General features: G+C 62.0%; 1 protein-coding gene across 1 annotated transcript in view; it reads right to left on the reverse strand.

Annotated features, from left to right (window-relative positions):
- Nucleotides 1–15,767, reverse strand: part of UMODL1 (uromodulin like 1) — a 55,091-nt gene that overhangs the window by 18,012 nt on the left and 21,312 nt on the right. The window contains exons 8-15 of the mRNA XM_072739840.1: nucleotides 14,963–15,182; nucleotides 11,354–11,491; nucleotides 10,293–10,865; nucleotides 8,919–9,176; nucleotides 7,076–7,188; nucleotides 4,627–4,840; nucleotides 2,163–2,300; nucleotides 444–766 (exon numbers count right to left, since the gene is read on the reverse strand). Coding sequence (XP_072595941.1) covers nucleotides 444–766; nucleotides 2,163–2,300; nucleotides 4,627–4,840; nucleotides 7,076–7,188; nucleotides 8,919–9,176; nucleotides 10,293–10,865; nucleotides 11,354–11,491; nucleotides 14,963–15,182 — 1,977 coding nt within the window. The remainder of the gene's footprint in view (nucleotides 1–443; nucleotides 767–2,162; nucleotides 2,301–4,626; nucleotides 4,841–7,075; nucleotides 7,189–8,918; nucleotides 9,177–10,292; nucleotides 10,866–11,353; nucleotides 11,492–14,962; nucleotides 15,183–15,767) is intronic.

Here is a 15,767-nt window from a genome sequence, read left to right on the forward strand (position 1 = left end):
ACCAGCCCCTTGCCCAGCGTGCACAAATGTATGCACACTCACGCAGTCACACACGTCTACAATCACACACACTCACCTACACGCATGCATGTTCTCACACGCGTGCACGTCTGGATGCTCACGGTCACACACTGAGCTCTCCTGCCTGTTTCCTCGCTAGCCGCCGCCCATTCTGCCTTTGCTTTAGAATCCCTAGAAGTATCTTTAAACCCCGAGGCCGACCCCAGGCCCTTTGCACAGGATCCCGCAGGGCAGAGCCTGAAACTCCCTCCTGAATCTAGGACGCAGTCTGGTCCCTGGTGAGAACCTGCCCTAACGTGTCCCCCTTTCTTGGGTCCCCCACTTCAAGTCGGAGACCCTGGGGTGCAGTCTTCCCCGGTCCCCCTCCGCACCCCACCCCTCCCTCCCTGTGTGCCTCCCGCGTCTGGCCCCCCAGCCCTTACACTTTGCACGACGGTTCCACACTCGCTCCACCCGGCCACCAGGAGAACGTGGGTGCTGTTGTGGTAGCTCACGTTGCAGGAGGGGTGTCCCAGGTACAGGGAAGACTCGGGGATGGACTCCTGCCGCAGGAAGCGCCTCTGGATGGCGATGGCCACCTTCTCGATCTCGCAGAGCACCCTGACCGCCTCGGTCAGGCTCAGCCGCGGGGGCGGGTCCTGGGGCCCCTGGCTGGCCGCTGGCACCGAGGCAGCCCTGGTTCCTGCAGGGGTGGGGAGGCCCCCAGGGGCCCCGGGAGCCTGGGCCGCGTGGCCAGGAGGGTCACCTGCAAGGCACAAGGAGATGAAACCAAGACTGGGTCTGTGTTTCGGGAGGGTCCCCTGAGCCTGGCCTGCGAGCCCGCGTGCAGGGGGCAGGGGCTGAGTTCCCACACACCCGGGCTGCACATTCTGGCCACGATCACACACACGCACCTGTTGCACGTTCCTGCTCAATGGCGGGGCCTGGCCTGGTGGGCCGGGGGCTCCCGTGGGCCAGGGGACCATGATGCCCTCTGCCCCCCACCCCCCAGACTCTCCCGGGCTGACGCTGGGTATGGGCTGAGCCCGAGGGCTGGCTGTGACACCCCCCTAATCTCTAAGGTGGGCTGCTCTAAGGTGGGTGTTTAGTCTCAGCATCCTGAGTCCCCAGCTCCTCCCCCCGCTTCCCGCTTCCCCCAAAGCATGGCCTCAACCTCCACAGGGACACGGAGGCTCCGCAGAGACGTCCAGGGTCTCCCCAGGGCTCCAGGCCTCGTCTGCGCCAACCCGACCCAGGACACGTGTCAGCCCGCTCCCTGGGCCCGGCTCCATCACCTGCCACCCCAGCACCCGTCTTCTCTTCTGTCAGGGTGGGGCTCGCCCTCCGCTCCGACCCCTCACCTAGCTCCCAAGATGCAGTGAACCCCCGCTCGTGGCGCTCACCGCCTTCTCCACTGGCCTCCCCCGCTCGCTCCCGCCCCCTCCACATTTCAGCCGGGCAACTGCGCTGGCACCGTGCGCCCGTCAGGAGCTCTGTGCTCACTGCTGCACCGACCCGGGGCACCCTGCTCCACTGGAGCCCCTCTGCCCAGTGCTGTCCTAGCGGGCCTTTAAGACCACCTCTTCCAGGAAGCCCTCCCTGACCCCGCTCTTGGGGCTGCAAGCCTAGCCCCTCTGAGCCTCCTGCTTCTACTGCAAGCAAGAACACACTCCATACTCCCGGTGACAAGTGTTTACTTGCATAAGTGTCCGTCTCGCTCCACCTGACCACAGATCCCTGCATGGCAGGGGTCACCTCAGGGCCAACGCTGAATCCACTGAGGCCTCATTTAATGGTTAAAGTATGGGGTGGAAGGAGGGGCCGAGCAGAAACGTCTCCCGCGTGCTGCTTATCACACGGGCTGCAGGCTCCGGAGGTCACTTCTAGAATCCGAGAGGACGCAGACCTTACGTGCATAGTCTCTCATCGGGGGCACTTGGAGACGCGAGGTGCCCCCAGGAGGCTGGAGATGCATGGCACAGTGTGAAGGGGCACGTACGTGTGCACAGACACGCACGCACGTGCACACACACGTAGGAAAAAGCATCCAGGACATAAAAACATGCTGACCCCGTTTGGAAAAGAAGGACTTTGTGAACGGACGTCCTTAAAAGAACAGATGACCTGACGGTATCTCAGAGAAGGGATTAGGGAAATCTCACCTTCACAGGGTCTTCCAGAATATTCCAGAGGGACGTGGGGGGCGCCGCCCACGCAGCTGCAGGTGAAGGAGCCCAGAGTGTTGCGGCAGGACGCGCCCGGCTCGCAGTCGTGCTCCTGGCTCTCACACTCGTCGTAATCTGTGCGACATCGGAAACAAGACGGACACGGTCACGGTCACCGGGCCCCCGAGGGCTGCGGGCGAGAGGCGCTCCCACACCGGCTGTTCACACGGCCTTGTGGGGTGGGGGGCAGGTGTGCGTCTCAGGCCGCGGAGTTGAATCCGGAGGGACGACAAAGCTGGCCAGTTCTGGGGAGTTGAGGGGACAGGCGGCACCTGCTTCTCGGCTGGGATGGGGGCAAGAGCCGGTGTCCGGACGTCTGCGGGGGCTGCTGGTGGGGGGAGGGCTCCTGATCCTGGGGGGGCTGGGGGAGAGCAGCTCATCGGGGCGCCAACAGGACCCCAGCCCCGGCCCTTGGCCTCAGGCCCATGCACCCCACAAGCCTGTCCCCGTAGAAGGCCCTCGGCGCACTTGCCTGCCTTGGTCTCTGCACCCAGTCACTCTAACTCACAGGAAGGGGGTTTACTGCAGGAAATGGGTAACAATCAGGCCATCTGAGCAGAGAGCATGTCCACACCTAAGGCCGCCTCCCGCATAGCACAGTTTGCTCGGTGACATGTCCCCCTGGTCCTTTCAAACACGGATGGCGGGACGCCTGGGGGTGGCTCCATCGGTCGGGCGTCTGCCTTTGGCTCAGGTCATGATCCCGGGGTCCTGGGATCGAGTCCGGCATCAGGCTCCCTGCTCAGTGAGAAGCCTGCTTCTCCCTCTGCCTCTGCCTGCCGCTCCCCCCGCTTGTACTCACTCTCTCTCGCTCTCTCCCTCTCAAATAAATAAATAAAACCTTTTTTTTTTTTTATTTAATTATGATAGTCACAGAGAGAGAGAGAGAGAGAGGCAGAGACACAGGCAGAGGGAGAAGCAGGCTCCATGCACCGGGAGCCTGATGTGGGATTCGATCCTGGGTCTCCAGGATTGCGCCCTGGGCCAAAGGCAGGCGCCAAACCGCTGCGCCACCCAGGGATCCCTAAAACCTTTTTTTAAAAGATGATTGAAACTATGTTTTGGGGTGTTGCCTTCTTCAGCAGGGTGCCTTTATTTTGTTTAATATAAAAACCTTACACTTTTATAGAGTCAAATACTTCAGCCTTTGCCTCTGGGGGCTCCTTTGCCTTCAATTTTCTTTTTTTTTTTTTCTTTTTTTTTTTTTTTTGCCTTCAATTTTCAAGTTAGAAAACCCTCCTCTTTCTAAAAACCGGAAAGATGCTTGTATGGCCTCTGAGTGACGTCATACATGAAATTTTTTCATCATTTATTTTCAAGTACGACACACGCTGTGAACCGAAATGTGCCCCCAAAATAGATACGTTGAAGCCCCAACCCCTCGTGGGACTGTGTCTGCAGAGGGGGCGTTTAGGAGGTAATTAAGGCTAATGGAGCCCGTAAAGGTGGGACTGTCACCCAAGAGGGTTGGCGTCCTTATAAGAAGTGGCGCCAGAGCTCGGCACACACACGGGGAAAGAAAGGCCTTGGAAGCTCTGTCCACACGGCGGGGAGAGGGTCCGCCCCAGAAAACGAACCAGCGGGCCCCTGGATCTGGGCCGTCCAGCCTCCAGAACTGTGAGAACGTGCAGTCGTGTTGTTGAAGCCGCCCCGTCCGTGGTATTTGGTTACGACAACTCGCGATGACAAATGGGACTTGAAAGAAGAATCTAAATGGCTTTTTCTCCCTGCTTTTCTTTTCAATTATTTTTACCAGGATCTCCTTGGAAACCATGCTTGGGAGGAAGCGTGGGCTGCAGAGAGGGGCAGGTGCACCCCCGGCCCGGTTACGTGGGTGGCAGAGGAGGCCCAGGGTGGGACGCGGTCCCCGGAAAGGGAGCAGCATCTCTGGGCATCTGCGCAGCTTCACACCAGGATGGTTCCGGCCCCTAAACCTTCAGAAACCAACACAGTAGCAATAAGAGAGATGGGGCGCCGGGCGGGGGGCTCAGTCGGTGAAGCGTCTGCCTTCAGCTCAGGTCATGATCCCAGGGTCCTGGGATCGAGTCCCGCATCGGGCTCCCTGCTCAGCGAGGAGTCTGCTTCTCCCTCTGCCTCTGCCCCTGCTTGTGTTCTCTCTCATGTTATATCTCTCTCTCTCTTTCAAATAAATAAATAAAATCTTTAAAAAAAAAAAAAAAAAGAAAAAGAAATAAATTAAATTTAAAAAATAATGATTAAATAAAAAATAAAAAAAGATGAGGGTCCTATCTGTTCCCCATGTTGACCTCCTGCCTGGGAGCCCCTAGGAGGAGACACATGGGGTGACGTCTTCCAAACAAGGGCAGAAGCTGGGGTCTCCCCACCTCTCTTGCAGACACAGTGAGCCTCCGGGGGCGGGGGGAGCCCGGCCTCCACCTACCCTGGATGACGGTGTCCTCTCCGACCACCTCTAGCAGAGACGCGTTCTGAAAGGCCACGAGGAACGCAGCGGACACCTCACGGACACCCACGTCTGCGGTGATCAGCAGGTTAAACTCCACCACGACGCTGCCGTTGGCGATGCGGGTCACCTCCACCTGGACCCCACCGGAGTCCACGAGCTGAAGCATGGCGGCTGGCAAGGAACCCCGCACCTTTGGAGAGATGGCACGTGAAAAGAACGAGAGGAAGCGGGGTATCCGGCCAAGGGGGCACCTCCTGGGATTTGGGCCAGCGGCTAAAAGGCCAAGGTCCCGTGTGCCGTGTCCCAACCCCAAGTCCCAAGAAGAGCCCTGTTCCCCCAGAGCACGTCCGCAGGCCGGTATGGGTGACATGCAAGGGCCCTGCCTGGGGGTGGGGGGACACGTCACCCAAGGGGGCGCACGTGATGGCATTTAGAACCTACTGCTCTCGGCGCAGAGCTGTGGAGGGTGGGGGCTGGATGGGTGGACATGGGGGGGGGTCATCTCTCTCTCACTGTGCATTTTCTAGAACATTCCCCCTACTGATGCTGCAGACCAGCTCCCCTGCCTTTCTTCCCGCCTTCCCCAAAACCGCTTCCCTGCAAGCCTTCTCACCAGGACACGCAGCTCCTGCCTCGCTTTTCCCTCTACCACCTTGGAGGGAATCCTTCCTCGCAGGCCATCCTGGCACCTCACAGCCAAAACGCCACCGGGTAGTGGCTCTAAGCGGTCCATACAGCACTAGACTTCTATGGGAACCTGTGCTTCCGGAGTCTGGCCTCCCAGGAAATCTCGTCTTCATCAGGACCCCGTGAGGGGTGGTGGCTCAAGGCACAGGCTCGTGGATTCACTTCTCAGCGTTGGGACATCCAAGGTGACAAATCTGCTGTCACCTCCGGTCACCGGGCCACCATCACTACCACTGGAAGAGCTAGCTCTTGTCTCTTTCTCCCTCTCTCTCTCTCTCATCTGGGACTTCCAGAGATGCAGTTGGATTAAAGGCCCTCGGGGCTGCCTTTCTAATCCGTCTCAAAGCAAAGTTCCAGCCTCCACGCTAGGCAGTGACGGGAACAAGGTGCCACGTTAACCCACAACCTCCCAAAAGCTGTCCTACATGAGTGACAAGCTGCACAATCATCTGTTATCCTGAAACTCTAGACAAACCAACAACGGTCCCCAGAAAGAGGCGAGCGAAGACGTGGTTGGGGGAGGAAGGATGCGTGCAGACATGTGTGTGGATCTGGGGCTGCCACGCGTGGCCGCCGGAGCCCTGTGGCCCGATGGTCAGCGCTGATGCTTAGTATTACGTGCAAACATCACGGAACCTAAAGAAGACCATTGACAACTCTTGAATCCATGCACAGGGGCACTGGGCCGGGCGCTGGAGACCCAGGACAAATAAGGCAGGATCCCAGATCCCCGAGGAGCCCCAGTGGGACCCATTTCCTCCACCCTAGAGAGGAGAACGGAACCAAGTCATCGGGCTACGGGGCGAGCACCCTCCTCCTCGAGGTGGCACTTCCAAACCCTCTCTCCTGGGTCTTAAACCCGGCGGGGAGGGAAAGCTAACAGGGACCCGACGTCCACCGCGTCCAGGAGACCACGGGATCGGGACCAGCGCATCCTCTCTTCGTCAAAGGGGAATCAAGCTGCAGCAAATCCCGGCCACCACCGTCCCTGGGAGTGTGAATGGGGCGGCGGGGGGTGGGGGCAGCGGGGGAGGCACCGGCGAGATTAGGAAAAAGGAACAGCAGCTTCATTCACGCTCGCCAGAAAGTGCAAGCACCGCCACGCGCATCAGCGGATGAAGGGGCGCGCGGACCGTGGTCTCTCCGTGTGGCCGCCCGGGGCCCCGGGGAGCAAGCCAGACGCCGCAGGCCACGCGTGTAATGATTCTGTGCACGCACGACATCCGGGGCAGGCAGACGGCAGGTTAGCGGGTGGCAGGGGTGGCAGGGCCGGGGCGGGGGGGAGTCACCGCAAATGGGCACAGGCGGGGCCTCTTTTGGGGGGATGATGGGAATGTTCTGGAACTGGCGGTGACTGTTGTACAGTTTCGCAGAAAAAGCCGAGAGCGCTGCACGGAGCCCTTGTAAAGCGTGGATTTTAGGGACCGTGAAATTAGATCTCAATTTTTTATAAAAGGTTTTCTTCGCCAGGCTTCCTGCTCCACGGGGTCCCACCGCCGTAAAGGAGCTGGCCCAACAGCTAACAGCGCCGAGCGAGGACACAGCAGGGGCCCAGGTGTGTCCCCCACCTGCCGATGGGTCTAGCGGCAGGACCGGGCACCGCACCAGACGGAGCTTCCCTCGGAGGTAGGGGGGGTCCCGGCACCTACACGTCCGCGTCCCGCGAGGCTGTGCCTGGGCTTCTGTCCGCCCCCCTGTGCACGTCCCGAAAAGGAAGGGACGGTCCCCCCCAACTCACCATCGTAAGGAACCGCTCCCGGAAGTCCTGATACTCCTCGCTGCTTGCATTGCCGAAGGACTCTACGTACCTGACGTTGGCTATTCTGACTTTGCCTCTGAGCTTCTGGGCCGCTGCGGACAGAGAACAAACCCGTCTGGAGCATTAGGAACAGTGACAGCGTCAGCTCGGTGGCTTCACGTTGGCCAGAAAGGACGGCACCGGAGGCTGGCGGTGCCCTGCACGCGCACACGCAGCCCAGCCACCCCAGAGGACGCCGGCATGCAGCCGGGGCACAGACAGAGAAACTTCTGGGCCCCCTGCCCCCCTCTTCCCCACCCCCGTGTGGCTCTCCACGCACACGCTGCCCAGGTGGTTTATCAGCAGGGACAACTTCGAGAAGGAAAGGAGGCCCACTCATGCCCAGGCCGCAGGGGCCCACCTGGATGTCCTGGGCAAATCAAGTCGTGGGGCGGCCTTGCCCCACCCCTGCCAGAGCCCACAGCCCACGGCACAGCGCCCAGGGGTCCTGACCCTCTTCTCCCTCCCCCTAGAGCACCGTCTCTCCGTGGCTTAAGGGTGGTCCCTGCTTTTGCACCAGGTCTGTTCCATGGGAATCTGTTCCCTCCACGTGGGGCTTCTAGGAGGGCTTGATACAAAAACGCGGTCCAGGAACATCGCCTGGCTACACCCTGGCGTCCGGCACGTGGCATCCAGCACGGCAGCCACCTCGTTCGCTCCTTCACTAGACATCTGTGATGCACCTGCCAGGTGCCTGCTGTTCCGGGCGCTGGAGGAAAGGCCAAGGTTCTCCCGGCAGGGCTGAGAGTGCTGCCCCCACGGCTTATTGCCCAGGCCTAGCACAAACCACAAAGCCATCCCAGGACGCATGGCCTGATGACCCCCAAATCCATGTCCTTGGGGTCACGGCTATCGCTGCACCAGAGGACCACGGGTCCAGACACCACAACTGGGGCATGCAGCTTGATCTAAAAGCCTCAGGAGCAGGACAGGTGCACAGGTGAGAAGGGACAGGGACCCGCCCCTGCACAGGTCACATGTCCGTGGTGGGGGCTCCTCCTTCCAGCAGGTGAGGCCTTCCGGCAGTGACCGTCCCTCCTCCAGCCCACCATGATCCTGCCGGAGGACGCCCTCGCACACCGACTTCCCTCTGATTTCCCAGTCCACAGCTCATCGGTACCCTAAAGGACGCACACGGAAGCTGAAAGCTCCTCTTACTGGCACCCCCAAGGGCTGTGCACCCCACCTTGGAGCACTCTGCCCGTCAGCCCTTACACAGCTGCCCAAGACCTGAGGACCCATCTGCAACGTCAGCCAGCCCTTGGCTGTTTGAGCAACTTAGGCATTCAGGGAAGTATCTGGATGACGGGTGCAAAGGGGGAGAAACAAGATTTGTCTGAACACGTAACTATCACCAGCACCAATGCCACCTCACCAGGGCCCGGCCGGGAGGAGACAGACAAGCTGTCCAACTGTCTCATGTCCCCTGTCTATCCGTCCTTCCTAGAAGCCAAGTCCAGGTCCGCTGAGAGCGGGAGCAGTCAGAGGGAGGGCGTGACACTCAGCACACCAGCACCACATGTGTTTTCCTGCCACGTACCCTCGAGGACACGGGGCAGCCAGCGGCCACCACCTCTGCAGGCAGAGTCCTGAGCACTTTGCGCCTCCGCATGGCCCACGGTCTGCCCCTTGCTGCATTCCTGGGCCCGCGAGAGGCAGAAACCCAGCTGCTCGCAAATGATTCTGGCTCTTTTGAACCTGAACTCGCTGAAAATCTCTCACGTACTTGTTCCCTCCCTTTGAGCACAAGTGGCCACGAGCGTCCCTGAAGCCCATTCATTACCTGTCCTCACTCTGAGGCGGGCCCCGGCACCTCCTTCCCCGCACGCTCCGGCCACTATCTCCACCAGGTGCAGGACGCCGGGCTCCAGGCCCGACAGCGTCAGGCTCGCGTTCCGGGTCTCCAGGTGCACCGCGGGGCTCCGCGTGGAGGTGACGGTGAGCTGGAAGGTGGGGTGCCGGGCGAGGTCCGCCGCCCATGCCACGTGGAAGCTGGTGCTGGTCACATTGGAGACGGTGACCCTCTGGATGGGGACAGGATCTGGCAAGTGGACATAAGCATCGAGCAAATGAAAAGCAATCCAATGATCCAAGGACAGAGGACCAGAGAAGCCTCACCAAACCCTAAAATCAAATACACTGCTTGGGGACAGGAGAGGGCATCGGGGGACACCAGCCCAAGGAAGTCGTACAAAGTCCCCCCCCCCCACTAGCCCTGCATGTGGTACAGGGTCCCCGGACGGCCCCCTGAGCCCCAGGCTCCCTCGGACAGCACTCCCGCCCCTTCCGGTTTGGTTTTCTCTCTGCCACTGGGGTCCCTGGTCTTCCCTAAAGCAAACCTCTTGAGCAGATGCTGGGTGGCTCCTCCAGAGGGGGTACCCCGCCACCCCTGAGCGGACTCATAGAGGGGCCAGCACAGGTGGCCATGGCTGGCTTCGGAGCCATTCCCGCAGGGTGATCCCGGGGGCGCTCGACGGTACTGACTTATGGGGCCTGCCGTGTAGTCTCGGAACGTGCGACACTCAGCAGAGGAGATGCCCCGATGCAGCTACGTTTAGGTTCTGTTTGGCGGCAAGCCGGGGTCGGGCTAGCACAGTGAGCTCACAGGGATGCCGCGTGGGAGCTTCACAGCCCGGGCTGCCGCCCATCTACGGTGCTGCCCCAGGACCTTGGCAATGGCCAAGCCCTCTGTGTGCTGTCAGTAGAACTGCCAGGGGGTCTGCACGGTGCAAGGGACTGCACTAGGGCTCAGGGCTTCTGCACTGCTGGGGAGGCGTGGGAATGCTGGGGTGTCCAGCACTCCTGGGTGGGGCGGCTCTGCAGTGCTTAAGGGGACACATGCACCCCACAGGCTCCTCCTGGGCCCGACCTCCTGCTCCTGATGGGCGACCAGAAGGCTTGGGGACAGGCATGGGAGGACTGGAGAAAGCACAGGGACCAGGTTTCAGTCCTAACAAGACAGAGGCCACCCCCAGGGACAGGGCTGTGCTGTGCCCCACTTGGTGCAGCCATACGATGAGCAAGACACCTGACTTTTCTCAAACGTCTTTGATTCAATGACCGTGTGAGCCTTTACCAACTGGAACGCAAGGGTTCCCCGGTGTGCCCGGGGTCTCGGGGCACAGGCCCCCTAGCACATGCCATCCGAGGCACTCACCACAGGCCAGAAGCTTCAGAGACTCAGGGGTGAGGGCTGAGGGCAGGTCCAGGGAGCTGGAGGGCCCAGGGTGCATGTTCTGTGGCCCTGTGGGGTCCAGGGGCGCTGGTGGTGTTCTCCAAGTGGGGAGACTGGCGTGCCACTCGATGTGGTCTGCGGGGCCCTCAGTAGGTGTGGGCCAGACGGGCGGCTCCGTGCTGGAGTTTCTTGACAACCATCCAGGGGTGTCCAGCAGGACATTCATGGCCCCAGGAGGGGAGCCATGGGGGTTCCCGGGAGCCCTGCTGGGTGTCGGTGGGCCTGTCACCAAGCCTGGGGCCATGCTGGGCACCTCCTCCTCCATGCCCTGGCCTGTGCCGTTCCCGTCCTGCTTGGCCACGTCGCTGCCCCCTCTCCTGGGTGGCAGGCCTGGAGTCTGGGCCTGGCCTGCTGCGGGCGTGCCCCATGGGTGCCCAGCGCTGGGCCACAAGGCGGGAGTCTCCCGGTCAAGGGCTGCTGTTTCTGTGCCGAGAACTGGGGCTGTTACTCCTGTTGCCAGAGCCAGGACACCTCCTGTGGGGCTCACCGTGTCACCTACCAAGACACACATCCACTGTCAGAGGGGACACCTGGTCCAAAGACGCTAAGCAAAACCCACCAGATGCCACCTATGAGCGAGAGCCTCCCGGGGGGCCCCCAAAAGTGGGGACAAAGGCTGTCTCATTGGGGGTGACGGGATCACGAATGTTTAGTGGGGCTCGTGTCTGCAGCTCTCCGAGGGGGTGGCAGGGCCTCTCCACTGGATAAATGGGAGCTCTCAGGTGCCACAAGCGGGGCTCCAGCTGGGGGCCTGCAGAGCCAGGACATAAGCGCAGGGCCCGGTTCTTGCAGCTGAATCCACCTGGCCCTTGCAGAAATGGGGCAACTTCTCTAGATCTGGGCTCAGCGCAGGGCTCGGTGCTGATGACCGGCGTCAGTGTGCCCTACGTTACACGAATAAGAGAAGGATGCGGGACAGTGGCCCGTGAGTGCTAGAGAGGCTATGGGATAGGAGGTCCCGGGGGTGGGGGTGGGAGGCGCACCCTCACAGGCCCGGCCCGCTCGGGAGGGGTTGGCGTCCCTGGCCGTCCGGCACCGACAGGTGTAGGAGCCCTCGAGGTTGATGCACTGGGCAGCGGGGGAGCAGTCGTGCCCCAGACTGTCTGCACACTCGTCCCAGTCTGCGGGGCGGGAGAGAAACGGGACGGAGCTGCTGAGACACGGCCGGAGGCTGCTCACAAGGCAAAACAGCAACGGAGCGGAGTTCTCCGCAAGCACCTCCGCAGCCAGCAGTCGAGGGGCGAAGGCCGGGGTCGGAGGTGGGCCCCCCGCCTCCCGGAAGCCTGTCCCTGACCCAAGACCGCAGGCCCCGCATCTCCCTGCGACAACCTTCACCGCCGGCTGGCTGCTTTGGGGGCAAAGATTAGCGACTGTCCCGTTCCCTTTGGAGCCCTTGGCACCCACTGGTGTGAATATATTCTTCTCCTGTGTATTCTTTGTTTCCAGACCCCAAAACCAGGATGCTTCCCCTCCTCACCAATGGGCCAACATCCCCCTAATATTTAGCCCTTCAGCAAAGAAAACTAGCCAAGCCTGGAGGCACCTGGGTAAATCTAACCGGAACTCTTAGAGACGCACGGAGGAACGGTCCTGAACACCTCCTCCCCGGCCTGGGAGACTAAGAAGCCCGAAGAGCCCATGTCACTGGGAAGCGCTGACCCTTGTGGGCCGAAGGAAGAGCGTCAGGTAAGGGGCCCCCAGCCCCTGCTCACCACCACACCCGACACAGCTGGCACTTCCCAGCCAGCGGCAGCCTGGACCCGCACTAGCCAACCCGTGAAACAAGGCTCCTGGGGCCCCCGCTGCCCTCTCCAACCCCCTCTTCCCGCCCCCCCGGGGGACTGCCACCCCCACTCTCGCAAGGAAACATCTGATGGTCTCGTGCACTTTGACATGTGACTGATAAAGTGCTACATGTGACACACATGAGAAACCTGAAGGAGTAAATGTCTCAAGCTGCATCCCAGGCGAGGAGGAGCCGGGCTAGGGGAGGGGGGACAGCTTTCCCCACACCCCGAATCCATCCTTCCGATCACTGCCTGCCTGTCCCTCCCGCCCCAGGGGAGAAGGTGGCTCAGAACTGAGTGGCCTCCGCGGGGGGACCAAGCCGGGGGCCCACTTGGGGGTGCTGGGCTGGGCTGGGCTGGGCTGGGCGACAACCTGTGTCCAGGCCGGTCACAGGCCCCCCTCGATCCACCATGCTCGCTGGGCCAGAGGAGCCCAGACTCGCCCATATTTAAGTCATGACACAGGAGCACGCTCGGTTTTATGCGGAGAAAACTGCAGCCAAGGGCTGTTCTCGTGCTGTGGTTTTCAATTTCGCTTCATGTGATCTTCACGGAAGCTCACGGAACAGCTCCCTGAGACCCGAGGGCTCATCAGCTGATGCAACAGTCACCTCCCACCGCCCCCTCTCCTCCCCGACCCCCCCAGACAGGGCCCTGTGTCCCCGCCCCCCGGGTCTTCCTGGAGCCCTGCCCCACTTCCTCCACAGCCTGCAGGCAGCTCGAGGGGTTTTGGGGGGTGGAGGGGGCTGGGGACCTGGGATGAGAGAGCAGAGCCCCGCAGTCCAGAACGGGGCTCGCACCCCTGAACACCTGGCGGCTATTTTTAGCCACAGTGATTCACCGGCCTCCCCCCGGCCGGCCGGAGCAGCTGGCGAGCAGGCCCGAGTGAGGCAGGACACTGTCTCGTCTTGCGTTAGAGCCCCGGGCCAGGTGGTTCTCCAGTCCAGAGGGAGGAGGCAGGTCTGGAGTGAGAGTGCCCAGGGGGCCTCTGCACCTTCTGGATCCACCAGACACCTCGGGGGTGCGGGGGGAGGGCTCGCTCCTGGGGGCCCTGCAGCTGCGGGAGGGCGAGCGGGCCCGGAGGGCGCGGCTCGGAGCAACAGGGTGCTGCTCAGCGAGGGGCACGCCCTCCTGGAGGCAGACCAAGGACACGTGGCCACCCACTAACCCCCCCATGACAGATGGGCCTCAGGGAGAAGCTGAGGTCATGACAACGTGACCCCCCGCGCTGCTGGGACATGTTGACTCATGGCCCCCGAGCCACCCAGGAATGCTCCGAGGGCGCCAACAATAGCATTTCTGTGCAGCCGCGAGCGGAGCAGCCCTCCTGCTGCGGTTTGCTGGCGTTCCGCAGGACGGCCCCGCGTGCGCTTCTCGGGTCCCCGCCCGGGGCCTGGGGGCCTGGGCTGCCGGCCCGAGGCGGGCTGGGCCCGGGGCTCTGGTGACACAAGCCAGCGGTCGCTGGGTCAGAAGACCCTGCATGGGGCCGGGCGCCCCCACCCCAGTCACCGGGCAGGAAGGGGGTGTCGGCACGGGGAGGCCTCCAGGGAGCCTGCAGGGCGAGAAGGGGCGTCTGGGACCTCATGGGGACGCTTGACGGGACCTGCTGACACCCTGAGAACATGAGCGACGAAGGCGCCTCTTCTTCCTCTGCCTCTTCTTCCCCTCCCAGATCCTCACGAGCTCCCAAGCTGGCTCGAAACAACAGGATTCATTCTCGCACTTGCACAGGCCGAAGTCCAGGATCCAGGGGCGGCGGGGCCCCATCTGGGGCTCGGGGCGGAGGGGGGAGCGTCCTCCCTGCCTCCTCCGGCCTCTGGGGCTCCCGGTGCTCCTGGGCTCGTGGCCCCCAGCCTCGGCCTCGGTCTCCCTGCGGCCGTCCTCCCTGTGTCTGGGTCTCTCCTCCCCTGCGTCTTCTCCTGTAGGGCCCTCCCCCGATCCGGGGCGATCTCCGATCCTGACCTTAATTTTGTCTACAAAGACGCTTCCTCCAAACTAAATCTGCAGTTCTAGGTGGACATTTCTTGGGGGACGGGGGGAGGCCACCCCTTCAACCCGCGGGCAAGGAGCAAGAGTAACCCAACGCCTGGTGCACAGGGCAGGGGCCGGGAAGCAGCACTCGGGGCCGCTGGCTCCCCTGAGGGATGCTCGGGTCTGGCCTCGGGTGGAACTGAGGGAGCAACTGAGGACCCCCCGCCGGGGAATGTCATCCCTCGCACATCAGCCTGTTCTCTGCTCTCTCCCTATCTCTGTCTCTATCTCTGTCTTCCTGTCTCCCTCTCTAGCTCTGTCTCTCCCTACGTCTGTATCCCCGTTTCTGTATCTCTGTGTCTGTCTCTCTCTTCTCTACCTCTACATCTGACTGTCTCTCTCCTCTCCGTCTCCCCACCACCCTCCTCTGTCTGTCCCGAGGTGTCTCCCCCTCCCCTGATCTACGACTTCCTGCCTCAAGGCAACATGAAGTGAAATTACATAACATTGAGGCCAAGGAACTAGAGGCCGTTTGGCAGGTGGCGCAGGGGACGGCGGCCCCCAGGGCCCTTCCCCTCCCAGGTCCTCCAGCCCCGTCCCACCTCGTGTTCTGGGCCACCTGCAGGAGTGAGCTCCCCGGGCTCTGGGGTCCCTCTCCCACTGAAGCAAGAAGCGTGGGATGCAGGTGGGCCCCCACGCAGGAACACAGGATAAGGATTCGAATTTCATGCGCTTGATCGATCTTTCACGATAAATACGCGTGGACCTGAAATCGCGTGGCCGGGCCTCTGAGGGGCCTGGCGGCAGTGGGCTCGGGTACAGAGGAGAACCGACCTTGCACGCGTGTGCCCCGCGGGTCGATCTGGAACACCCGGCTCGCCCACAGAGGCGGGAGCATGGGCGCCAGCGTGGAGAGTCCCACTGGGAACTCAGGGTCCTGAAGCAGCAGCCTGAGCGTCACCACCACGCTTCCGGCCTGGAGAGACACGACGCGCACCTTCAGCTTGCCTCTCCTGTACAGGGCGGACAGCGCGGGCGGGAAGGCGTTTGCAACCTAGCGGAGAAGAGGCAACGGCCACTCAGAGCAGATGCTTCCACCAGCGTCTTCAAAACCATTGGGCAGGGCCCGTGGGACCCCCCAAAATGGTGCACAGAATGTGTCCCCTTGGTGACCAAGAGGAGGTGTCCGGCGACCAGCCTCTAGGGGCCAAGAAGAGACAGGAGCCCTGGCCCCCCGCACCTCCCCCAGGGCCCCTCCCAGGGACAGCCGCGGTCCCCACTACAATTGTGAGACTCCACGGGCACCGCGACAGTTGGGCTCCCCGTCACGGAGCACAAGACGCACAAACCACTGTGTGCCCTGGAAATCGGTGTGCAGGCGACGTGTGTGTGACACAGATGGAGAGATGCAGTGGCTACTTGCAGCTGCGCCCCTCACTGGCTGTATCCCCCCTGGAAACACCGGGGCCACTGGTGTGCGGGGCCAGCGTGCCAAGCCAGGGAGGCCAGCCTTGCCCCCACACACACCATGCCCCGCACACACGCGGGAATCACCGGGCACGTGAATGAGCACGGACACCCTCCTTCCATCTGTCCCATGTCTACACCCCTCCTTTGACCTGTCCCATGTCTACACCCC

This window comes from Vulpes vulpes, chromosome 15 (assembly GCF_048418805.1).
Source record: "Vulpes vulpes isolate BD-2025 chromosome 15, VulVul3, whole genome shotgun sequence".
Lineage (NCBI taxonomy): Eukaryota > Metazoa > Chordata > Mammalia > Carnivora > Canidae > Vulpes > Vulpes vulpes.